The 26,270-nt window shown below is 37.6% G+C and overlaps 1 protein-coding gene across 1 annotated transcript in view; it reads left to right on the top strand.

Moving 5' to 3' along the window:
- Positions 1 to 4,845: 4,845 nt before the first annotated feature.
- COQ3 (coenzyme Q3, methyltransferase) overlaps positions 4,846 to 26,270 on the top strand; it is a 30,334-nt gene continuing 8,909 nt past the window's right edge. The window contains exons 1-5 of the mRNA XM_001377592.5: positions 4,846 to 5,087; positions 15,767 to 15,884; positions 17,056 to 17,205; positions 23,075 to 23,174; positions 24,153 to 24,395. Of these exons, the coding sequence (XP_001377629.2) occupies positions 4,979 to 5,087; positions 15,767 to 15,884; positions 17,056 to 17,205; positions 23,075 to 23,174; positions 24,153 to 24,395 (720 nt within the window). The 5' untranslated portion in view covers positions 4,846 to 4,978. The remainder of the gene's footprint in view (positions 5,088 to 15,766; positions 15,885 to 17,055; positions 17,206 to 23,074; positions 23,175 to 24,152; positions 24,396 to 26,270) is intronic.

The raw sequence follows: 26,270 nt of genomic DNA, 5'->3' as shown, positions 1-26,270 counted from the left end.
CTTACGATTTGATCTTGTCAGTCTGGGGTCCGTGCCCGGGCAAGTTCCCAGACAAACTCCAAAGACCCAATCCAAACACTTAAAGCTGTGTCAACTAGAAAAAACACAGAACTATTAAATAGTCAAAAATCACTCTTTAATCAAGGGAAAAGGGGTTAACGTTACTAGTGCGACAACAGAGCTGCTTTCCAAGACTGCACAGGAGTCAAGACGCTCTGGTCACCAGCCCCTGGGAGAGCCACCGACTCAGGATGGACTCCGAGGAACAAAAGAACTTGGGGAACTTATATACCACTCTAGGTGACCTGGGGGCTTTAGGATTAGAGGGACAGTTGATTGACTTTACAATGGTAAGAAAGGAAAATGAGGAGTTCCAGACAGGAGTAATAGTGAGGGGCTGATGCCCCACAATGGACACAAAAGGGAAAGACTTAGCCTAGGGCTGGGTCACCTTGGTCATGGACCTTAGCCTAGGGGGCAGAAACCATTGGGACAAAAGGGATGCTTAATATTGGGTGGGAATAGCTGTTCCCACCCAAACTACCAGGAAGTTCACTGTCTGGTGAAGAGGGACCTTCCCTCAGGGGGAAGCTCCTGTGACAAGGTCAAAACCTGGGGTTTCTACACTCAAACTAAATAAACTGGGGATCTCTATATTTCCATGTTGACAGCTGCCTCAAAGGGAATAGATGTGGGTGGGGGAGGAAGCAGCTTTTACAACTTTTTGGAGATATTAATTACTTGAGAATAACACTAATTTCTCACTCTATACAGGAGGGAGACAACTTGAAATCTAATTTTTGAAAATGTATTTGGAAATGTTATTAAAATAAAACAAAGAAATTATTAAAAGATGGGACTTAAGTTTCAAAGTCAGGGAGGTCAGTCCACAGAGCAGAGGAGGGAGAATATTTCAGGCTTAGAGGATAACCAGAGAAAATTCTGGGAGCTAAAAAATGTGTCTTCTTACTCGGAATAGGCAGGAGGCCAGTGTCATTAGATCAAAGAATCTATTGGAGCATAAGAAAACTAGACAGGCAGGAAGGACCTGGGTTTATCAAGGGCTTTGAATGTCAAACGGAATTTGTATTTGATCCTGGAGACCACAAGGAGGCACTTGAGTAGTCAGGTGACATGGTTAGATGACCTGCACTTTAGGAAAATCATTTTAGTGACCAATAGTCCAGATGTGAGGGGGTGTAGGTGTACACCAAAGCAATGGAGTGCCAGAGAAAATAGATAATAGAGTTGCAAATCAAAGGGCCTTGGCAACTATTATTCCTCAAATTCTTCAATGTGCAAATAAAACCATTCAGGCAGACTTTCAAGCCAATGGCTATTTAAGGAAATGATCCCCTTCAACCAACAGGCCCCAGACCTTCCTGGGTCAGAGACCCTTTCTTGCTCCAGGGTACAATGTAATCCTTAAATCCCAGATTGCTATCTACAGACCCAGATTGTCTAAATCAGGACAGTAGAAAATACATTTCCATTATGTAAAACTGGAAAAAACAGAACTATTAAATATCAGAAAAACCACTTCTTTAATCAGGAGAGGGTTTTGGAACAATTCCCTCAGGCCTCCACTAAGAGTTGAGAGCTCAAAACCCACACAGCCCCTGAGACTCTGGCCACGAAAGCCTGGGAGTGCCAACTATGCTAGATCGACACAGCCCTGAAGGACTAAAGAATTTGGGAAACATATACCTCTTGGGGACTTGAGGATGGGAGGGTATGGTTGATTAGCTTTACAATGGCAACAAAGAAAATGAGGAGATCTAGACAGAAATATCTGGGAGAGCCTGAAGCTTTACAATGGACACAAAAGGGAAAAATCCAGCCAAAGGCTAGGCTACTTTAGGGAGGACTTTTACACAAAGGGAGAAGCTACCAGAACAAAGGAACACTTCACACCTAATTAAGACTGCTCCACCTAAAGTACTTTAAGGTTTATTGTTAGTCTGAAACTTGTGAAATTGGGATTTCCCTTCTGGAGAAGTGCTCATGTGACAAGATCAACTTTGGGGTCTTCAACTTTCATGTTAACTAAACTCGGGGTTCTCTTCGATTCCACCTTGACAATTAGTAGATCACAACCAGGCAGAACTAGGCATGACTGATGCTGGCTCCTGTCACTGGCTACAAGTCAGGGTCCAAAGGGTGGAGGCAGGTCCAGATGTAAAACAGAAGTCCTTGGTCTAACAAGATCTGCCTTGTGTTGGCTAATCGGGATGGGACTTAAAGGCTCCTAAAAAAAACCCGAGACTTTTCACTGACTCTTGTAATGCTGAATTTCAATGATTGAAACTAAGGTGGAAATGGAAAGACCTAGGGTGGATACCCTTTAGCTGTGGTCTGGGACCTATCTTAACATAAAGAGAATCTACTCAACTCTTTAACCTAATGACTCCTAATTCTATTATACTTTAGGATTAGTTGATTGCCCTTAACTCATTAGATGTATATCACTGTTAATACCAAAAAATTAATCACTACTTCTTTTTTTTTTTTTTAATATATTTTATTTGATCATTTCCAAGCATTATTCGTTAAAGACATAGATCATTTTCTTTTCCTCCCCCCCACCCCCCATAGCCGACGCGTAAGTCCACTGGGCATTAGATGTTTTCTTGATTTGAACCCATTGCTTTGTTGATAGTATTTGCATTAGAGTGTTCATTTAGAGTCTATCCTCTGTCATGTCCCCTCAACCTCTGTATTCAGGCAGTTGCTTTTTCTCGGTGTTTCCACTCCCATAGTTTATCCTTTGCTTATGAATAGTGTTTTTTTTTTTCTCCTGGATCCCTGAAAGTTGTTCAGGGACATTACACCGCCCCTAATGGAGAAGTCCATTACGTTCGATTATACCACAGTGTATTAGTCTCTGTGTACAATGTTCTCCTGGTTCTGCTCCTCTCGCTCTGCATCACTTCCTGGAGGTTGTTCCAGTCTCCATGGAACTTCTCCACTTTATTATTCCTTTTAGCACAATAGTATTCCATCACCAACATATACCACAGTTTGTTCAGCCATTCCCCAATTGATGGGCATCCCCTCGTTTTCCAGTTTTGGGCCACCACAAAGAGCGCAGCTATGAATATTTTTGTACAAGTCTTTGTGTCCATTATCTCTTTGGGGTACAGACCCAGCAGTGCTATGGCTGGGTCAAAGGGTAGATATTCTTTTGTCGCCCTTTGGGCATAGTTCCAAATTGCCCTCCAGAATGGTTGGATCAGTTCACAACTCCACCAGCAATGAATTAATGTCCCTACTTTGCCACATCCCCTCCAGCATTCATTACTTTCCTCTGCTGTTATGTTAGCCAATCTGCTAGGTGTGAGGTGATACCTCAGAGTTGTTTTGATTTGCATCTCTCTGATTATAAGAGATGTGGAACACTTCTTCATGTGCTTGTTAATAGTTTTGATTTCTTTATCTGAGAACTGCCTATCCATTTCCCTTGCCCATTTATCAATTGGAGAATGGCTTGATTTTTTGTACAATTGATTTAGCTCATTATAAATATGAGTAATTAAACCTTTGTCAGAGGTTTCTATGAAGATTTTTTCCCAATTTGTTGTTTCCCTTCTGATTTTAGTTATATTGGTTTTGTTTGTACAAAAGCTTTTTAGTTTGATGTAGTCAAAATTATTTATTTTACATTTTGTGATTCTTTCTATATCTTGCTTGGTTTTAAAGCCTTTCCCCTCCCAAAGGTCTGACATGTATACTATTCTGTGTTTACCCAATTTACTTATGGTTTCCTTCTTTATGTTTAAGTCACTCACCCATTTTGAATTTATCTTGGTGTAGGGTGTGAGGTGTTGATTAATCACTACTTCTATAGAATGACATTAAAGTTAGTTAATACAGATTGAAATTTAACTGGAGGGAGAATAAATGACTTAGGGTGGATGGGGTCTATGCAAATAGGATAGGGATCAAATAATTTCTCACCCAACATTGGTTAGAAATAGTGAGGCTAACGAATTGAGAGCTTGGTGCCCTCTGCACTAAAAGGGAAGAGATGGAGAGGGTTTCTGTAGAGATGAGAGGATTAGATTTGATTGTCTTAAATCTTTGGGATCCTATCTTATAAAGGAGCAACTGTGGAAGTAGCATGCATATCCTAGTAAAGTGAGTCCGGCACTGAGTCAGGCCCATGAAGATTTCAATTCTGATCTCAGAGGTTTCATTGTATAACTTTAGTTCTGGTGCCCTTCCTGTAGATTTCACATTTATCCTGAATGTTGCTTATTTGCACGAGTTACTTGCATGTTGTTTCCTCCTTGAGAGTTTCTTGAGATCAGAGATTGTTTTTTCCCCTTTCATTGTATTCCCAGCTCTTAGCACATTGCCAAGGCTATTACCTGCTTCAACAACTTTTGTTGACCTATTCGAAGAGGTCTGACATACAGGCAAGGTGACTTACTCTCTAAATGGAGTCTACACAAGCATCGAAGTTGCAGACTCGCCAACCCACTTGGGTAGGGGTAGGGAATTGCTCCAGTCCCTACTCAACAATTAGCGATCTGGCTTCAGCTTCTTCCTTGAGGAGGCTGGAGTGACTAGTGGTACATTTTATGATTTAAACCACATTAATACTGGATAGAAATCTCCTTCGAATTTTTTTGAACCATGACTTTTCCTTTTAGAATCAATATTAAGTATTGACTTGCCCAGGATCCCACAGCTAGGAAGTGTCTGAGGTTAGGTTTGAAACTAGGACTTCCGGCTCTATTCACTAAGCTACCTCGCTCCCGTACGTCGGAGGGTTTTAAAGCTGGAGACCAGTGAATAGGCAGTGCTTGGCCTCCTCTCTCCTCCTCCCACCCTTTCCATAAAGGACCATCCACCATTTAAGGCGCAAGAGAAGAGCTCTATGTCAGACTAGAGCACATAGCGTCCGGAACCTTTACGAATCAGGTGCTCGTTTGCCGGAGGGACCGGAAAGGGCAGGGGACTCGAGCGCCCGACGATGTGGGGAGGTTGTGGGCTGAGAGCCGCGAGGGGTCGCGCCCTGGGCCTAGCTGGGGTCAGGCGCGTGGGCAGAAAGGTCGAACCTCCTCGGGCAACGGGACTGGAAGGTAAATGGTGCTCGCGCTTGCTCCTGGGGGCACACTACTAACTGGAGGATAAGGGAAAGAAGGCTGGGTTGTGGCAGTGCGCAGGCGCAGACGAGGGCGAAAAGGTTGGGGGAGGAGGTGGGAAGAGAGGAAAGGAATTCCCGAATCCAATCGAAAAATGTCGGCCTTGGGGCGGGGCCTAGGGGTTTGGAAGGGTGAAGAGGGCCGGGCCAGAGGGGAAACCCTGACATTGATCGTGCCTTCTGCCCATGCTCGGATGATCTTACGCGACCCCTGGTAGAGAGCCTCCAATTTAAACTGGCCACAAGCTCGGTTCCAGGGCTATTCTGCTTTATACTTTTAAAATTTTATTTAAATGAGCAAACATTTTCTTTTCTCTTTTAAAAGAAAAAAAAAAGCGAAACGCTTGTAACTGTTAAGCATAGTCAAGGAAGACAATTACCATAGCGTTTAAGGCCAAAAATGTCTCACACAATCTCGAATCCATCACCTCTGTGAAGAGGTGGGTGGCATAGATTATTATTGGATCTTTATAATTATGGCTCCTCATTGCATTGATCCTTTCTTAAGTCTTGAAACTTCCAAGTCTTTGCAGTGTTCCTATTGTATATTTGTTAAGGTTCTGCTCATTTCACCTGTCACTAGTTCATAAAAATCTCAGGCTCCTCATGTCGTTTTTTCTGTATGATAAAACTCCATTACATTCAAAAATCATTATCGTATTCATAGATCATTATTTGTTCAGCCATTCCTCAAGTCCGTGATCACTCCCTTAGTTTTCTTCTTTGCCATTGTAAATAAAATACAGCAGTTTTTCATTTAAAAATAAGTTTGTAATCATTGATTAAGCACTTAATGGTGTATCAGTGTTCTGAGTGACAGTGGGGATAAGTGAAAAGGCCAAAATAATACTAAAGCTTACATTCGAAAATTGTTTTTTAACCTTCACTCCACCTCCATATAACTTCCAATAAAAAAAAAAGAAAGTAAAAACTTTGTAACAAATATACACAGTCAAATCAAACAAATTATCCCATTGGCCATTATCCAAAAAATAAATTTCTCTTTCTGTACCCTAACTCTATCACTTTTCTGTAAAGAGGTTGGTAGTTTAACTTTATCATTGGTTTTCTGAAATCATGGTTGTTGCATTGTTCATAGTGCTTATAGCTTTCAAAGTTGTTTTGCCTTTACAAATTGTTATACAGATTATTTTATATTCTTTGCTCATTTCGATTTGTTCCAGTTTATATGTCATTGCAGGTTGCTACTCCCATTTCAGCATTTCTTATGGTATAATAATATTCTATTGCCTTAGTAAACCATAATTTATTCAATCCTTCCTTAGCTGATGGATACCTCTTTAGTTTCTGGTTCTTTGTCACAATGAAAAAAGATGTTAAAATATTTTTGTACATATGGGTCCTTTTGATGGGGGTGGGGATGCTAGTGATATTGCCAAGTCAAAAAAAAATGAAGTTAATAACTTTAAAGATATAATACAAAATTGCATTCCAGAACAGATGTATCAATTCATTCATAAATCCATCAACAGGGTAAATGTACCTGTCTCTCCAACAATTGTCATTTTTTTTTTAAACCCATACCTTCCATCTTGGAGTCAATACTGTGTATTGGCTCCAAGGCAGAAGAGTGGTAAGGGCTAGGCAATGGGAGTCAAGTGACTTGCCCAGGGTCACACAGCTGGGAAGTGTCTGAGGCCAGATTTGAACCTAGGACCTTCCATCTCTAGGCCTGGTTCTCAATCCACTGAGCTACCCAGCTGCCCCCATTTTTGTTTTCTTAATGATGTTTTGATCCAAGTTTTTTAATGTTTGGGATATCTCAATCCAATTCAAGGAAACATGAAGTACAGAACAAGACAATAAAGCATGTCATCTTTATACTGGTAACATATTTCCAAGAAGAAAGGGCAGTTAGAGGGGTTTCCTAGAGCCTGTTTTAATTTCCATGTAGTTATTAAACATAAGTTCTGTCCCTTTGGTGGAGAAGCAATCTAACCAATCAGCTCCCTCTTTATCTATGCTCTGTTTTTAGGATCTGAATTTCTAGATTGCTGGATTTTTCCTACAGCTAGGAAGTGTCTCTCCCCCCCTCCCCCCCTCAGGCTCTGGTTTTCCCCATTACCATCAATTTGGGATAGAGGGAGCCTAAGAGACCTTTTTTTTTTTTCATAGGGAGTAACCCTTTGGTGTTTGTTGCTGACCAGAGGAAGGAATTTAAAAGCTCACAGATGCCTGACTACACTACTACACTGACTAGGGAGTGAGAGCTTAAAACTGTCAGCAGCCACAGCAACATATTTTCCTGCCATATTTTAGCTTATTTGCGACTCTAGGCCAGGAAGCATTTAAAAATAACTGTGGAGACCAGAGACTGGCAAAAAACTTTTTTTCCTAGCATTAGGGAATCTTGGCCAGAAAGAAGCCATCCCAGGGGTAATTCATTTTAGATTAGGGGGATGTACCCCATTTCAATTCAGTTATAGAAATGCCCCAGTCATGTATGTTGGTTTTTGTTTCAAAAGGACCACATCCAGATTTTCTGATCACACATTTTTGTTGTTGTTCAGTTGGTTTCAGGCATGTTCCACTTTTTATGACCTTGGGGTTTTCTTGGCAAAGAAACTTGTGATTTGCCATTTCCTTCTCCTTTTTTTTTTAACATGAGGAAACTGAGGCAAATAGGGTTCAGTTAGTTGCCACACAGCTTTTAAGTAGCTAAGACTGGATTTGAACTCAGGAAGAAGAGTTTTTGTGACTCCAGGCCTGGCAGTCTATCCACTCTGCCACCTAGCTGCCCTTTGGGATAGTTAGCCAGCCTTAAAAACATTTTATAGGTGGTACCTTAAAAACATTGTCATACGGGGACCTTCTCATAATCTTAGTGTAGGCAGATAGTCAGATAGCAAAGAGTATAAATCACAAGCAATCTGTTTTAGATCTTACTGATTTGGGCATCTTGTCTTTGTAACCAGAGGTTTTGAGCTTCCCTAGAAATTTTTGTTTAGCAGGATAGCGAGGCTACTGGGTTCATTTCTTAAGTATGAGAAGGTACTTCAGAGTTAGCACCTCTTCTTAGAGTGATAAAGAATTGGAAATTAACTGGGATGCCTTTCTTTTCCATTCAGTAATGTTTTATTTTTTCCAATTACATGTAAAGACAATTTTTATATTTTTCTAACATTTTTGATTTTTAAGTTCTTCCTCCCTTCCCTCCAGACAGTAAGCAATTTGATAATGGTTATACATGTGTTATCATTCAAAACATTTCTATATTCATCATGTTGGGGAAGAAGACACATATTTTAAAGGGGGAGAGGGGCAGCTAGGTGGCTTAGAAGATAGAGCTAGTCCTCCAAATGGGTGGGTCTGGATTTGAATGTGGCCTCAAGACACTTCCTAGCTGTGGGACCCTGGGCAAGTTACTTAATCCCAATTGCCTAGCTCTTACTATTCTGCCTTGGATCTAATACTTAGTATCAGTTCAAAGACAGAAGGTAAGAGTGAAACTTGAAGAAAGTAAAATGAGAAATACAATGCTTTGATCTACATTCAGACTCCATCAGTATTGTGGACTGCATTTTTCATCATGAGTCCTTTGGAATTGTCTCAGATCATTGGGTTGCTCTAACACTATTTGGGGGCCCAGTATTTTAGAAGATGCCACAAATGCGAGGGGTTTCTATGTAGTAATTGTTACTTTGGACCACGGAAGATGTTTCAGTTTGTGAGATTTTAAGCTTCCAACTATATTAATGAGGAAAATAAGATACCAAATAGAACTTTAAGAAGCATAGCTTTAATTGATTCCATTTTGCTATTGAATTTAGTGTTTTGTGGATTATTATTTTTTTAAACCCTTACCTTCCGCCTTGGAGTCAATACTGTGTATTGGCTCCAAAGCAGAAGAGTGGTAGGGGCTATAGGCAATGGGGGTCAAGTGACTTGCCCAGGGTCACACAGCTGGGAAGTGTCTGAGGCCAGATTTGAACCTAGGACCTCCCGTCTCTAGGCCTGGCTCTCAATCCACTGAGCTACCCAGCTGCCCCCTATGTGGATTATTTTTTAAGACTTCAAATTAGGGAGTATAATGAAGCCCCAAGTGAGATGATAAGCAAGAGTCAAGTCAGATGAATCATATCCAGAGAACTAAACAATTTATATATGGAAGGTCTTTGTCAGTGATGAGTTGAATTGGTGTCCTGGGACTCCAGTCCAGGAAGGAAAAATGTGGTCTAGTTTTCAAAAAGGGAAAGAAATTAGATTCTATAGACTTCTGAACTTGACTTCTATTCTGCAAAATCCCATTATGTATTTTTAAAATGACAGTATGTGAACATTTAGAAAAGGAAATAATGATCACTATAGGGCCAGTTCTTCAAAAAAGAATTACATAAATCATGTTGGCCTAATCCCATTTCCTTTTTATTTATATTAATTTAATTATTAATTTAATTAATTAACTCATTTCCTTTTTTAAGAACGGTTTATCAGACTTGCTGACTGAGGAATATAAACATACTACATGTGTATTTCAGCAAAACATTTAGCAGAAATTTCTCATGATTTTACAATGGACTAGATGATAATACAGTTAGGTGGATTTAGAACCTGTAAGGAGAGGCTGAGGCAGTGTTGCAGGATTTTTTTTTCTCTTTTAACATTATTATCAGTGCTTTAAATGAAGACATAGCATTTGCAGATGAAATGAACCTGGTAATGGTAATGGTAAATGGACTTGGTAATATCCTGAATGACAAATATCTTGATCCACAATGTTCATTGTAGAGTAGAGCAGTGGACCACTTAACATGATTTGGGGGGAGGGGGGAAGGAATGGTCTTTTTTCTATCTTTGATTTCATTGGTATAGGAAAGATAAGTTCTTCAAGTAAACTCCCTGTAACAGCACAGATCAGCAACTCTTTGACAATTTGTTGTAGCAAGTAATCTAAAGCATTGAAAAGTAAAGCAACTTTACTGTGTCTGAGGTCACAAATCCAGTATATATTAGAGGCCAGCATATGTCAGAAACAGATCTTCCTGACTTTTAGTGGTTCTTTAATCTGTAATCCCCTGGTGCCATTCAAGATGAAAGTAGTAGTAGTCTCTCAGTAACTGAGGATGACGATTGTCTTTGTGGGCTTTCATCTGTGATGTAGATGAGTGTGCACAAAGACACTTGTCCGTGAAGGAGATTTAAGTGGGAAAGTCGATGCACAGAGACAGTCCCACTCTCTCGGCGTTGGAAGACTGGGTCCAGTGGCACGAAAAGTCCTTACACCTGGAGACTTCCTCAGCTGCATTGGATGGCCGTGTTGTTTTTTGTGCTCCAACATGCCCTAAGCACTCCACAGTGCTTTGCTGCGTCGCCATCTCAGCCATTGAACCTTCTTATTGGTTTCTTCCGCCTGTTCGCAGTCTTCACATGCTGGGTGAGCAAAGCCCTGGTTCACCAGGGGTCGACGACCCAATGGCTACCCTCACAAGGTTTAGCCGACCTGTCGAAGCCGTTGCTGCCGCATGCTAGCAGCTACTGGGAGCCACAAGTGAGAGCTGGGTGTCAGGTGTCAAGATGAAAGTAAAAAGTGACAAAGGACAGATTCTCCATTTGGCTTTAAAGAATCAAGCACTTGCGATGGTGTGGAAATAAGAAATGGAAAAGCCTGCAACAGCGATGCAAGAGCTGAAACTGCTGAGCTGTCACTCAAAAGGAGAACATTCTATTTGGAATGATGTCCAGAAAAGATGACTGAGAAAGGATCAGAACAAACTGAAACTGGCTCTTTTTACTTGGGGAGACCAACTGAAAGTTTGAAGTCTTTAGCCTTGAAGACAGAAAAGAGAAGGGTCACTTGGCTTGGGGACAGAAAAAAAGGACAGAAGTCCAGCTCTCACTGTCTTGCTCTGTTGTGATTCAGTGACTGAACTTCCAGACCCATCAGCCCATTTTCCAAATTGAACTATATTCCACTATCCTCCAACCTAAGACTCATTCTACTATTACGGAAACCCCAAACCCTCTTTCCCTCCATTTCTCCATTTCTTATATTTCCTTTCTTTCCCAATAATCTCCTTACTTAATTTAGATAAGAGAAAGAGTATTTTAAGACATCATAAACTCACCCTGAGTTGATTTAGAGAAACCAGAAGGAGAATCAACAGGAAGGGGAGGGAAGAAGAAGGATGAAGGGAGGGAAGAAGGGAGGAAGGAAGAATATTAACAGCCCTGATCTTTAGTTATTTACCATTCAAATAATCCCTTATTACACACTACAGTTCAGGATGGGGAAGATAAGACTAGAAAAGTGTTCAGAAAAAATGAACTGGAGTTTTTCATAAAATGCAAACTTAATTTATGGCAATAATGGCTGAGAAGTTGATTCATGTCTTAACAGAAACCTAGTAGTAAAGAACTGAGTAATTAATGCCCTGTACTATTTTCATGTTATGTTACATTTGGAATATTGCGTCCAGTTATAAGTGCACATTTTAGAAAGGACATTAATTAATTAGTATGTCCAGAGAGGTGATGACAGGATCACAAAGCATGCTGGATGAGGATCAGTTGAAGAAATGAGGATGCTTCAAAGTCTGAACAGTCACATAATAGTTTTCTTTTAAGTTTCTGAAAGGGCTATTAAATAGGTGAGTGATTAGAATTGGCTAAGGCCATACTTAGAGTAAACAATACACTCATTGAATCCTTTTGAGGGTATGAGGTTATCACTCTCATTAATCAAACAACAAATAAAATCCAGAAAATAACATTTTGTATTCTCCTTTGGTACTGGAAATGGTAGGGCCAAAACCCTTTAACTTGCTGTAATGTTTCTGTTATGGGAGAATTATTATTTCTCTACTAATGTAGAGAATATCAAATAGTAAAGAAACAGGAATATGTGATATCTCTTCTCCTAGAACCTGGCTTTGATGTCTCCTTATAGTAGAGAGGTATGTAATCCAGGGATCCCAAAAGTTGATGCCAATGTAGAACAAACTGCTATGTTCTATCGTGATAGAGGCTTCAGGTCAATAATGGACTGAATGCCTATATGACTGACTGTGGATCAGATTGGCTAAATTTATTAACAGAAAGAAAGTATCAGTTGGATTGTAATCTGTATCTTGATAGAAAGCAGTGAAGTGAATGAGTTCACATCTCAAGGCACTGTGTTTTTGGTGTGGTAGCTTTTAATATGCTTCATTTGGTCTGAAGGTAATGTGGCAGGAGAGCTTATTATTGTTGTCCCCTATGACTCCTTTCTCCTTTATACACAAATTTAGCAACACTACCAAATTGCTTCCATCATTTATCACTGCTAAAATTAGCTGAGATTATCTGTGGTGATTTAGGGGACATTTTGGTTCAGATATTAAAAACATTGGTAGATCTAGCTCTGTCAACTGAAAAAACACAACAAACAGGGCTTTAATTGGAGCAGACATTATAACCTGGGAAACTACAGAACCCATAACACTGGAACTTCCATTGAACCAAAGAAAGTGGGGTGATTAAAGTCTTTTTTTACATTTACTTTCGACTTAGAATTGATACTAAGGAAAGTCAAAGGTATTCTCTGAAAATAATTTCATCAGTTCTAATAGTATTTTTTGTTAAAGTAGGATGATGTTTATAACTAGATTATTAAGCAGGCTGTATGCTAAAAGATGACTATAAAATAGACCTTGGAAGATGATAGGAACAAAAGATGTTGTTCTATATATTGAGGAGAGGCTTTTTGAGTAAATGAATTATCTGAAGTATTAACCTTTTAAAACCAGAGCAAAACAGTTGTTCTCTTCCCCTGAAAACCAAAAAGCCACAGGCATTATACTCATTAGTCCTGAAAAACCAGAAAGCCACAGTGTGCTCACCAACTTTGTTTCCTTTCAGAGAGGGAGAACATATATGTGGAAGTTGGAATAGAATAAAGTCCAGGAAGGACAAGAAGGTTATGGGTTTTATTACTATTCTAAGAAAGAAGGGAGAGAGTCTTTGGGATTGGGCAACAAGAGAAAACTTCTGCCTAGCAACACAAGGTATATTCATCAGCAACTTGAAATCTAGATCAGGACCTAACTTTGATAACATGGAAGAAGGTAGCCTTGGTATTATTTGTGGGGTCTCCTGGACTGTTCAGGGATGGTCTGAATTGTTCTAGCTTAGGAACATTTGCAGGGTTACTTCCAGGGCATGTTTTATAGGTTAATCCTGATATTTTTTCATCAGGATCTGGAAACCAAGGCAATTCAAAGCAACACAAAGCCATTAGAAACACCACCTTAAAAAATCACCTTAACAGAAGCCAAGCAACTACTGTCATTTGCAATTTACTAGGAACATTAATAAAATGAATGTTGTTGGGTAGATATGGCTTATGATTTTGAATAATTGTTTTGTCCTTAGAATAAAGGATAGTGAATACTACTACATCTATGACTACTTTATATTTAGTCAAGATGTCTTAAAAATCTTAGTACAGTTTTAAGCTTCCACAGCTTAAATGTGTACCTTAGTAAGTCTTAAAATTACACTAAGACTTTTGGGATACTCTGATACTCTGTAAAGTGCCAAACCCTAGGAAGAAGGCAGTGTAAGCATTATCATCTACATTTGACAGGTTCAGAGAAATAAAATGACTTTCCCAGCATCACATAGAAGTAGTTTGTTTCTCTTATACTATCAATTTTAAGTGACTAATGTAAAAATGGAAGAATAGGTACTAGTTTGAATACATATATTTTCATATAATTGGGTGGTGAGAGTTGGTTTCGGGAATAGAAAGATTCATTACTTTCATTTTTTTTTTAAACCCTTACTTTCTGTCTTGGAACCAATACTGTGTGTTGGTTCCAAGGCAGAAGAGTGGTAAGGGATAGGCAATGGGGGTCAAGTAACTTGCCCAGGGTCACACAGCTGGGAAGTATCTGGGCCAAATTTGAACCTAGCACTGAGCTACCCAGGTGCCCCCCATTACTTTCATTTTAGAATGTGCCACTGATGGTATTTTTAGTATGTTGAATAACAATGGTTTAAAAAAAAGGTAGGCTCTAATTACTCTTATTATTAAGTAATGTTGTTGTCCAGTCATCTCTTGACTTTTTGTGACCCCATGGACCATGTTGTTCATGGAGTTTTCTTGGCAAAGATAACTGGAATAGTTTGCCATTTCCTTCTCCAGTGGATTAAGTGGATTAACCACTTAACAGATGTAAAGATTAAAATTTAGGGGAGACTGAGGCAGGTAGAAATTAGTTTCTCTCTACAAGGAGTATTATATTTTTTAGAGGTTTATTAAAGGTTAAGGATTAAAGAAAATACAGGATAAGAAACAACATGTGCCTAGGCCAGAGGCCTAGACAAGATAACCTCACATTATGGAAGAGACGCCTCTGCTCCAAAATGGAAGTCCAAAAAAAGACACAAAAGCCTTTGCAATCAGCTTAAATCCCTTCTCGATTTCGGCCCACCTCAAAGCATTTTGGGGAAGTGGAGCAAGGGCTTGTGGGGATTGAAGTCCAGAGTTCAAGTCTATTTTTACACAGAGGTTAAGTGACTTGCCCTCTTTCAGGTCCAGCACTCTTCACTGAGCCACCTACCTGACTGTTGTTGGTTAATTGTCTACAACTAAAATTTTGATTTCTTTTTTTATAGTGTGCAGTCTGAAATATTTTTTCCTCCCTTATATTAAAATCTATATAATTTTTTTCAGTTGTGATATAATAGAGGAAGAATTGTGTAAGTAGTTTTAAAAAATATTCCCCCCAATTATCTGTAAAAACACTTTTAACATTTATTTTTTTCAAGTTTTGAGTTCTAAATTTCTTCCTCTCCTTTCCCTAAAATAGTAAGCAATCTGATACAGATTTTACATGTGTGAGTTTTTACATGTACAGTTTTTTAATATTAGTCATTTTGTGGAAGAGATCTCAAGCAAAAAAAGAAGTAGAAAGTGAAATACAGTATATGTTTCAATGTATATTCAGACTCCCATCAATTCTTTCTTGGAGGGTAGACGGAATATTTCATCATGAGTCTCTGATTGTCTTGGATCACTGCATTCCTGAGAATAATTAGGTTATTCACAGTTGTTTGTCAAAAAATGTTGCTGTTGCTGCTTATAATACAATATAATTCTTTTGGTTCTGCTCACTTTGCATCAGTTCATTGAAGTCTTTTCAGGTCTTTTGAAAATCATCCTCATAATTTCTTATAGCACAATATTCCAACACAATCATATATACCACAACTTGCTTAGCTATTCCCTACTTGATTAATAACTTCTTAATTTCCAATTCTTTGCTACCACAAAAAGAGCTGCAATAAATATTTTTGTACAAACATACCCTTTTCCTTTAAAAATTTTTATCTCTTTGGGATATAGACCTAGTAATAGTATCAATCTAACAGGTGTGAGGTGGTATCTCAGTTGCCTTAATTTGCATTTCTCTAGCCAAGAGTGATTTAGAGCATTTTTTCCTATGACTATAGATAGCTTTGATTTTTTTTTCACATGAAAACTGTCTGTTCATATCCTTTGACCATTTATCTATAGGTAGTTTCAAGATAAAATTATATTCTCAATCAAAAAGATAATTCTTTGGAAATTTTTTGCCTTGTCTTTCATTGCTCTTTATTTTCTTATTTATCCAGGAAAGCAAACTAATAGGACTCTACTGGTTATACCTTGGCTATTCAGTAACAATGGAATCATGTGCTTAAAATCTAACAATATATCCTTTGCCTACTCAAATAAAATGAGAAGTCTCAGGTATGTTTGTTGATTAGTCAGTAAAATCAGTATTTATTTAGGGGGGAAATGTAATGATTTCTCATATCTTAGTGTGAGACAATGTTTGCTTATTTATCATTATATGATAGTCTTTTAAAGATTAGAATGCAAAATTTCCATAAGTTACATGAAACCATAAAATATTCTGGTCAAACAGTAATAAATATACTAAGGATTTTTGTGTGATTGCATTAGCTTCACAAAATGTAACTTAGAATTTTATGGAAGATAGTAAGTTGCATTTAGCTTAAACTCTGTTTTCTAAATATCTATCTTAATTTCCTGTATGAGAATCTTTTTGAAGTTATCAGGTGATGAAGAATGAAAAAAAAGCTGATGATATTGACATAACATTAAGGAAAAGTTCTACTTGAATTTTAAAAGAACATGTGTGTTGTACCTAGCTTTCAGGATTTACAGTATAGCTGAACAAAATATAATGTAATGTGCTAAAGCCTAATTGGCATCAGTTTGATAACCCAATATTCAATAAATTTGAATTTTACTGTAATAGATTTTGCTCTACTAGGACATGGAACTCAAAATGATACAGGTACCTTTTGAATTCCAAATTTTTAAAATTTCTGGAAAAGTTTTTAAGGGCCTTATTTAGAGGTTCTGTTAGGAGCTTTTTGAAAAGTTAAAACAGTTGAGACCCCAAACCAACGGAGCATAGTCCTGAGAGTGTAGCAATTCTTTTTAGTCCAGCTCTCTTGGAAAAAGGACTAGAGAATACAACTTTGTAGTTTTGCTTGGTGATTGGCTTTCTTCAGAGGACCTATTCCCCAGACATTGCTGCACAGTACTACATACTGTATTCCCTTCTGCCCAAGTTTGCCAGAAATTGTATTATCCACTGGGTTTTTCAAAATCGTCATAGTGCTATCCAGGCATGAGCCTAGAAAGCCTCAAATTAGTAGTAGTAACTTAGGTGGACAATAAACTTTTCATACTTAATGGGATAGTGAACATATGTTATAAAATATTTTATTTCTAAGGAAATTAGCCTTAATGATATTAACAGAATTCCCCCCCCCAATAAGGAATATGGGGGCTTTGTATTTTATGAACTATAAGCAAAAATATAATATTGCCCATGCTATGTTTTGTAGACTTTGCATTTCATAGGTTTATTATTTTCATTCTTCAGGTATGTTGGAACAAGATTCCATAGCACTTCAACAACAGTGGATCCAAAGGAGATGAAAATATTTCAGGCTCTGGCCTTCAAATGGTGGGATGAGCAAGGAATATATGCACCTCTTCATTCTATGAATGACTTAAGGGTGCCATTTATTAGGTACTGTTTGGTAAACTCTTTACCTTCTTTTTTTTTTTAAACCCTTACCTTCTGTCTTGGAACCAACACTGTATATTGGTTCCAAGGCAGAAGAGTGGTAAGGACTAGGCAAAGGGGGTCAAATGACTTGCCCAGGGTCACACAGCTAGGAAGTATCTGAGGTCAGATTTGAACCTAGGACCTCCTGTCTCTAGGCCTGGCTCTCAATCCACTGAGCTACCCAGCTGCCCCCTCTTCACCTTCTTAAATGATATTATGTTTAGTACATGATCTTGTTGAGTTTTATTTTCTCTAAATATATACTCAGCTTCATAAATATACATTTTGTACCAAAAATGCATATAAAAATAACCATTGTTATTGTGCTCTGAAAGTTAGAATTTCTACAAAGCTATTTGAATATTTTTGTTTTATTATGCTATAAGTAATATCACCTAATATAATCTTTTCTCTAGTAATTTAAAGTACCTCATATATATCTAATTAATTATAATTAAGTCCCTTAAAGACCCTTAAAGATAATTGTGGGTAAATGACATCCAGATCATCTTACAGTTGAGAAAGTTGGAGTACAAAGATGCTAATTTTTTTCTCTGGGTGACTTAGTTAATATTCCAACCCAGTCTTTGTGATTCGTGGCTTGCTGTAATGCAGTCTGTAATTCCCTGCTTTCAATTCAGTTCAGTAAACTTTTTTTTCCTCTTACCATACCTTAAAAGTTGTTTTTAAAAATTTAATTCTCTTCTTTACCTTTTGCCTTCCTTCAAATCCCATCTAAAATCCCACCTTTTACAAGAAGACTTTCTAGGCAGAGGGGACAGCCAATGAAAATGCAGTCAGGTGATATAGAGTGCCTTGTTGAAGGAATATCTGTGTGATATAAAATGAAGAAGAGGGGAAGAAAATGGAACTCTTAGTGTATGACCTCAATTTTTTTTGTAAAATATGAAAGAAGGTCCTCAGCTATGAAGAGTAGGAGGAATTTGGGGAGTTTTGAGGAGGGAAAAAATAATCTAGAAAAGCTACTGTGGTCAGTAGGATAGTAGAGATGTAATTTGGGAGATATAAAAGGTTTGTTTTGCTGCAGTGAGGGTCCACTTGAGATTAGGTAACATAAGTTTGTTAGTGTTCTCATTTACTATAGTTTCATGATTTTGCCTAGCTTTGTTCAGTAGCATATAAGTAAGAACAAAGGCAAGGGATGGCAGGAAAAATCCAAGGTTGGGGCTTGGCAAGGTAAGTTGGAGATGAGATGGGGGACAAGGAACATGAGGGAAAAGGACGGAGCCAGTTGAATGGTTTACCCAGGGGTCAAAATGGGGAAGGGTAGAGATAGTTCCTAATTCAGTGTTGATGGCTAGGAAAAAAAAAGAGGGATGAGAGGATTAGAACACAACAGGAAGAACTTGCAAGGCAGGGAGAAGCAGAATAATAAGATTGTGATTGGATTGGGAAATTTCTAAAATCATGAACATATAAGGGGTGAATTGTGGATAATGGCAGATCAAAGGAATGACCATCTCTGTTTGTAGCTGAAGTCATGTGGAAGAGTACATCATGGGAAATGAATAAGTTGAAGAATTGAGAGGTTCAGGCGTTTGAGGGACTCTTAATTATGAAATCCCTAGTGTAAGGACAGGAATTGGGGAGAGAAAGATTTTGAGCCAAGCACTGAACTCATTGAGGAAGGAAAGGCTGCCAGCTACCAGAATTTTGGTTGTGTGTTAAGTGTGGACTGAATGAACCTTAAAGGAGGAGAGGTCTTTGAGTGATGGTAGTAGAGTGAAAACTTGTTATTGGGGAGCAAGGAGTATGCTTACTCCCCTACCATGACCAGGGAGTTGGAAGAAATAAGTAAAAAAGTACAGTCAGTACATAACAGGCAGGCCAGGGAGGCTATGTCATCAAGAAGTAGCCAGGGCTCAGTGAAAGCCAGAAGATGGAGGGAATTGTGAAGGAAAACTTTTAAGATGAAAGCAAGTTTGCAGATGAGGAAAAAACATACAAATAAGGATGCTGAAGCCTAGAGAGCTAAAATAAGCCTGGGCTTATATAGGCCTGTTTCCTCATCTATGAAGTGAAAGGATTAAACTAGATCACCTGAAAGGTCACTTCCTACTTTTTTAAATCTCTGATCTTTGGTCCAGTGAAAAATCCATCAAGAAGACAGAACAGAAAAAAGATCATTCTCCAACCTCCCCACTTCTAATCACTTTGTTTAGCTTACAGTTATGTTTTTTAACCAATTAATGTAAGGTGAAATCTTGCCTGAATTTGCACAAAATGGATGAACTTTTAAAAAATTGCTGAAAATAATGAATGTAGATCAAATTCATAAGTAGTGAAATATAGATGCCTTTCCTCCATTAGAGATGAGCTAATTGATAAATAGTGATGATTTTTTTTTCTAAATGCAAGATCTTCTTGTATTTCCTCTTTATTGACAGGCATATACTAATTTCTGCAGTGCTATGACTATCCAAATTGTCTTTTCTTTTAGAGAAAAGAAGAGAAGATTAGAAATTTTCATGCAAAAGTTCAAACTTTGTATCTACTCTTTTGTGTGGCCACATTCTTTGTGACTCTAGGCAAGTTATCCTCTTTCCTCATCTTCAGAATGAGAGAATTGTGCTGGATGACCTCTGAGGTCCTTTTCAGCTCTAATAATCAATGATCATGATTTTTAACTTCTTTTCTTTGTATGGGACTTAATTATTATTTGAAGATACTATATATTTCCTCATGTGCTTTGGAGTTCAGCTTTGCACCATCTAGACTATATCATTTCACCCCCTTCACCTATTCCTAAAACATCTTTTCAGTGAGCGTCTTTCATTCTTCCTATTAGCACTATTGTGACAGTTTTTTGGATTAATTCCTGAAATGCCCAACAGGTATATTGGCACTATTTGTTTGTTTTTAAATCTGCTCACATAAAACTTCCTTGCATAAACTATTTGAAAACAATAATAAATTGAGAGGCTGGTAGAATGTTTTGTTAAAGTTGGTACTTTGTGATTATGCGAGATAGTCTGTCTACCTGCCTATTTTACTGATCAAGGAAACACATCATGAAAGCATAAGTGACTTGGTTCATGATTTTAATCATTTAACCTCACTGGGCTTTAGTTTACTTAACTTTTTTTTAAAAACACCTTCTTGTTTTAGATTTAATACTGTGTACTGATTCTAAGGCAGAAGAGTGGTAAGGGCTAGGCAAAAGGGGTTAAGTGACTTGCCCAGGGTCACACAACTAGGAAATGTCTGAGGCCAGATTTGAACCTAGGACCTGGGCCTGGGTCTCAATCCCCTGAGCCACCTAGCTGTCCCCTACTTTACTTATCTTTAAAATAAGAGTGTTGGGCTACATAATCTCAAATCTCTTCCAAGTGATTTGTTCAAGGATACATAACATGGAAAGAAATATGATGATGTCTGACGATTCCAAGGGACTCATGAGGAAAAATGCTGTCTACCTCCAGGGAGAACTGATGAACTCAGTGCAGACTGTAGTATAATTTAAAAACTATTTTTTCTTGCTTTTTTTTTTTTGCAACATGACTAATATAGAAATATGTTTTGCATGATTTCACATATACAGTTGGTATCATATTGCTTGCCTTCTCAATGGATGAGGGAGAGGAGGAAGGGAGAGAATTTGGAACTTGAAAGTTGTTTTTGAAAGGTTAAAAATAAAAAATAGATGAAAAGCCACTGCTTGACTACAGGGGTTGAGGGGATATGACTGAGGAGAGACTCTAAATGAACACTAATGCAAATACCAACAACAGGGAAATGGGTTTGAGTCAAGAACACATGTGATACCCAGTGGAATCGCGTGTCAGCTAAGAGAGGGGGGAGGAGGAAAAGAAAATGATCTTTGTTTCCAATGAATAATGTTTGGAAATGACCAAATAAAACAATGTTAAAAATAAATAAAATAAATAAAAATAAAAATAAATTGGGGAAAAAATACACTGTAAGTAGGTGGCAGATTAGGGACCAAAAACCCTGGTCTCTTGATTTTGTCATGAATTTTCTTCCATAGCTTTCCCACAGTGGCTATGGAGAAGGCAAACTTTATGTTCCTCTTCTAACTATTTAAAAGCATCATGCTTTGGCAATACACTGAAGATTTTTTTGTGCCTATTAGTCTTTTTGTAAGTTTTTAAAAAAATTAATTCCTCTAAGATTGAGATATACTGCAATGTGTGACTGTCTTATAGTAACAGTATGGTCTGAGAGGCATGGTAGCTTATGGATAGAAAACTGGCTTTGGAGCCACGAAGACCTGAACCTTACCTTTGCCACGTACTGGCTGTGTGATCTGGGCAAGTAATTTAACCTCTCAATGCCCTTAGCAACTGTCTAAGACTATATACATTGTAGAGAAAGTGCTGGCTTGCAGTGTTCTCTGACATTGAAATCAGCAGTCCAGTCCTTAGCCATTTAATAACAGTAGAATATTAGTGTTAAAAAGATGGGCCTTGGAGGTATCCGGGTAGCTCAGTGGATTGAGAGCCAGGCCTAGAGACTGGAGGTCCTGGGTTCAGTGTGGCCTCACACACTTCCCAGCTGTGTGACCTTGGGCAAGTCACTTGACTCCCATTGCCTAGCCCTTACCACTCTTCTGCCTTGGAACCAATACACAGTATTGACTTCAAGATGGAAGGTAAGGGTTTAAAAAAAAAAAAAAGATGGGCCTTTATGATATGTCCAGTATAGTTTTTAAGACCCAACACTTTATTGGCCTTAACTTTTCTGCTCATTTTCACTTCATTATGAGCTTTCACACGCCTAAAAGGATTTTTATAGGATTGTGCCATTTTTGTGTTACCTTTCTTTTTATCTAATGTACATTTCTTAAGATTTTAAGTATTTTAATGAGTTCTTTGGTTTTCTTAAGATAGCTCTCCCTTTTTGCTTCTTATTGGAATTATTTTTCACTTTTGAACTCATCACATATAGGACATTTTAAAAATGTAATATTCTTTTGTAGTAAGGCATCCCGTTTTGGCCATTCCTCAGTTGATAGGAAAATACTTTTGTTTCCAGCTTTTGGCCATAAAAAAAATATTACTATAAATTTTTCATTGTACATGGTATCTTTCTTTTTTTCTTGGACCTCCTTGTGGTATTATGTTTAGTAGTCAGATCTCTGGGACATTTGCCATTTTCTTAGCATAATTCCCAATTGCTGTCCAAAAATTTTTGGACTAACACACCTCTACCAATAGCATGTTAGTGTATTTGTCATTACATAATTCATCCAACATTGACTATTACTGTCTTTTATCAACTTTGTAATTTTGCTGGGCATGAAGTAGAGATTCTTGGTCAGGTGGCTTACTATTAAAACCCCCCCACAACTTTACCTCTGATCTGTATTATTTCTTCCTCCTATCTATTAAATTATCTTTTTTTTTTCTCCTTAAACCCTTACCTTCTGTTTTATACTCAATCCTTTGTCTTGGTTTCAAGGCAGAAGAAAGGTAAGGGCTAGGCAATCGGGGTTAATTGACTTGCCCAGGGTCACACAGCTAAGAAACTGACCTAAGGTCATATTTGAACCCAGGACCTCTATTTCTAGGCCTTGCTCTCAATCTACCAAGCCACTTAGCTGTCCCATACTCCTTCAATTTCAAAGTTACTCTTTAGCTTTTCTGGTTTTAATTATTAGAAACGCTTCTGTATGTACATAAATAAAATTTTGAAATATTTACAAACTGATTTTAAGAGGTTCAGCAGTTTTTTTTGGCATGTGGCCTACTTAAAAACTTTTTATTGATAAGCCAGTCACACTCATCTTCATATTTTTGAATATGTTAGAGGTACCTTGTCACTAATATTTTTCTTACTTATTTTTTAGAGATAACCTTTTGAAAATGGTTGCTCGTCACCAGTTGGAAAGCCCTTTGTCTGGAATGAAGATTCTAGATGTTGGCTGTGGAGGTGGATTGTTATGTGAAGTAAGAATCAATTCAATAGTTAACTATGTAACTTTTTTTTTCTTTTTTAAATCCAAGTCAGAAGCCAAAGAAGGAGGGGAACAGATTTAAATAGTATTCATTAATTATTTTAAAGAAATATTTGAATGAATGCACGATAGTAATGAACTTATATATCCTATGGTACAACTTCTAATTTCATGGGAGTATGGAGGTTGAAAGGGTAAGACTGGGACTGAGGGAGCTCTTCTTCTAATACAGTTACCTAAGTTTGCTGTGGAATTTCAATAGTTGACAGTAAAGTTTGTGGCTCAAATATTGACTGGGCCTTGGGGATTAGCAACTAGTCTTTCATTCTGGGTACTTTTGTTATAGAACCTCTGACAGAAGAATGTTGCTGAAACACTGTCCCTCAAGTCTTATGTTGAAAAATATTGTAAAATGACATTGTAATTATACTGCCAGATTCCAGGGGCATTGATGTAATGGCATGTAAATAGTGAAAGCAAAAAGAAACCATAAGTGTATATCATTCTACCTCTCAAAGTACCTTAGTTATAGAATTTTGGGTCAGAAGCTAAATGTGAGGTGATAGACTGGTACTCATGAGGGGCTTATGGGATTGTTAAAACATTTTTTAAATTCACATTGGTATAAGCTAAGTAATTCTAATAATATAAACTATTAACAGTTTATATTAAATGATTTCCAATTTCCAGGGGAAAAGGGCTAGGCAAAGAATAGTCCTCTAGAGTTGTTAGAGAGTTCAAAGACTGATTATGTCTTTATTTTTAAAATACATAGTATATAAACTTAGTACATCTTTGTTCTTTTGCTACAATGACTACAAAAAATAAATACAATGCCATGTGCCCAAAAGCTAGGGAAAAATTTTCATAATCTCTGACTTCTGGCCTTATAAGATTATTAAAAATTTTAGACTGCTAGGGTGGACATTTTGTTTTTTTTTCAAAGGTTGATAATCCTTTTTATCCTTAGCCTCTAGGGCGACTGGGAGCTTTAGTGACTGGAATTGATCCTTTGAATGAGAATATTAAAACAGCACAGCAGCACAAATCATTTGATCCAATTCTGGACAAGAGAATCCAGTACAAAGCATGCATCCTGGAGGACATTGTGGAAGAAACTGCAGAAAGTTTTGATGCTGTTGTAGCTTCAGAAGTTGTGGAGCATGTAAATGATTTGGAAACCTTTATTCAGTGCTGCTGCAAAGTATTAAAAGTAAGCATTGCTTTAGGTTGGCAAAAGGTTCTCTTTTGTTTATTTCTTTCAAGAAGTTGGTACGCAAGCAGATATTGGCAGGGCCATCATGAAGATTTATTGTGCATGTGGTAATAGATATCCTTATGCTACTGAAGCCATCCAGTTTCCAGTGGCAGCCTTGAAAGTAGAACATGCCTTGAGGAGCCTGGTAAGGCCTCTTCTGACCATATCCCTATGTGTTCTTGGCTTGGTCTTCAATATTGATACCACTTAGCAGAGAATTGATATCTTGAAACCCAGATTACTGACTCTATTAGGCAATGCAATGGCAGACACTTTGGGAGCCTAGTTTCTTAATGAGAGTAAATGACCTTTGACAAATGTGAATGTGGAACGCTACACACATTTATACCAGTATTCTTTTGTGTAATTGACTAGGTTTAAATAATAACTAAATTATTCATTAAATAATTAAATAGTGGTGCTTTTGCAAAAATTCTGAGAACAGCTGATTTGTAATCAACCAAAAAAAAATCACATTTATTACAGTAATTTCACTTATCAAATTGGATATGTTAAACAACTCCATACATATACATGTCTGTTCAAGAGACTGTGCAGAACATCTGTTCTAGGAGCATGTTCCAAAATTTATTTTAATATGTAACTGTATTTATTTGCAATAATAATCATCATTTACTTTTGAATTTGAAACAGTATTTTGTTTGAGAGAATTCCTTACAACCAGGTGCCAAAAGAACAGAATGCCCAGTTTTCTGTTATTGCTCAAACATCATTGATTTATGGAAAATACTCCCTTAACTAGTGTGTGGGTTTTAAAATATCTTAAGTATTATATTTTAAAAGTTTTATTAATAATAACTAGGGCAAAAGAACTGTTTGAATTCAGCCCTGTCCCAGGTACAAAAGAGAGAAGGAGGGAGGAGTTACAGCCACTTAAATACAATCATGAAAAACAGGGGGATGCAAGAAAAGGGAATTTTGGGAAATACTAAGGGACTTCTGGGGGATGAAGTCCAAAGGCTCAAAATCTCCATTTATACAAGTAGAATTATCCACTTCGTTCCCAACCTCTAAATTTCATTCTTAATTGTTGAAAACTCATATTTTAGGCCTGCTGAGAATGTAAAATAAAGAGGTACTTGCATATTGATATGGAGATGAAATATTCCAGAAAACCAATATACTAATCTTCATTTCAGGAGCCAGAGAACTGCTTTGCCTTCCAACTTCTGTTTACTTTTTCATTTCCCTTGCTGAGTTTTTCTTGCATAAAATCTGTCAGCAGGAATTGAAAGTATTGAATTTGAAAGGGGCTTTCTTTTGCTATGTATACTTTTTTCACCAGAACCATGTAATCAAAAATTACTTTTCCTTTGTCTTTTTCATTTAATCTAATAAAAGAGTAACTAAGTCAATGAATTTAGGGAGATCTGCTCAGATTGCTCCTCCCACCCCCTTCATTTTGAAAGGTAAGTGCTATTCAAATGTTAAAAGAGTTAGGAAGAAATTGAATAAAGGCAAGGTCCAGAAATATCATCTCCCTGTAATTATTTTGCATTAAATTATTTGATTTCCCATATTGTTTGATGGATAGGAATATGTTGTAAAGCCATATATAAATTACTTTGAATTAACTGATTTCAGAGTTATTTTTGCACTTTTTTTTTAACCCTTACCTTCTATCTTGGAATCAATACTGTGTATTGGTTCTAAGGCAGAAAAGTGGTAAGACCTAGGCAATGGGAGTTAAATGACTTGCCCAGGATCACACAGCCGGGAAGTGTCTGAGGCCAGATTTGAACCTAGGACCTCCCATCTCTAGGCCTGGCTCTCAATCCACTGAGCCACCCAGCTTCCCCCTTTTTTATT

This window comes from Monodelphis domestica, chromosome 2, assembly GCF_027887165.1.
Source record: "Monodelphis domestica isolate mMonDom1 chromosome 2, mMonDom1.pri, whole genome shotgun sequence".
Lineage (NCBI taxonomy): Eukaryota > Metazoa > Chordata > Mammalia > Didelphimorphia > Didelphidae > Monodelphis > Monodelphis domestica.
This window is presented reverse-complemented; position numbering and strand designations above follow the sequence as displayed.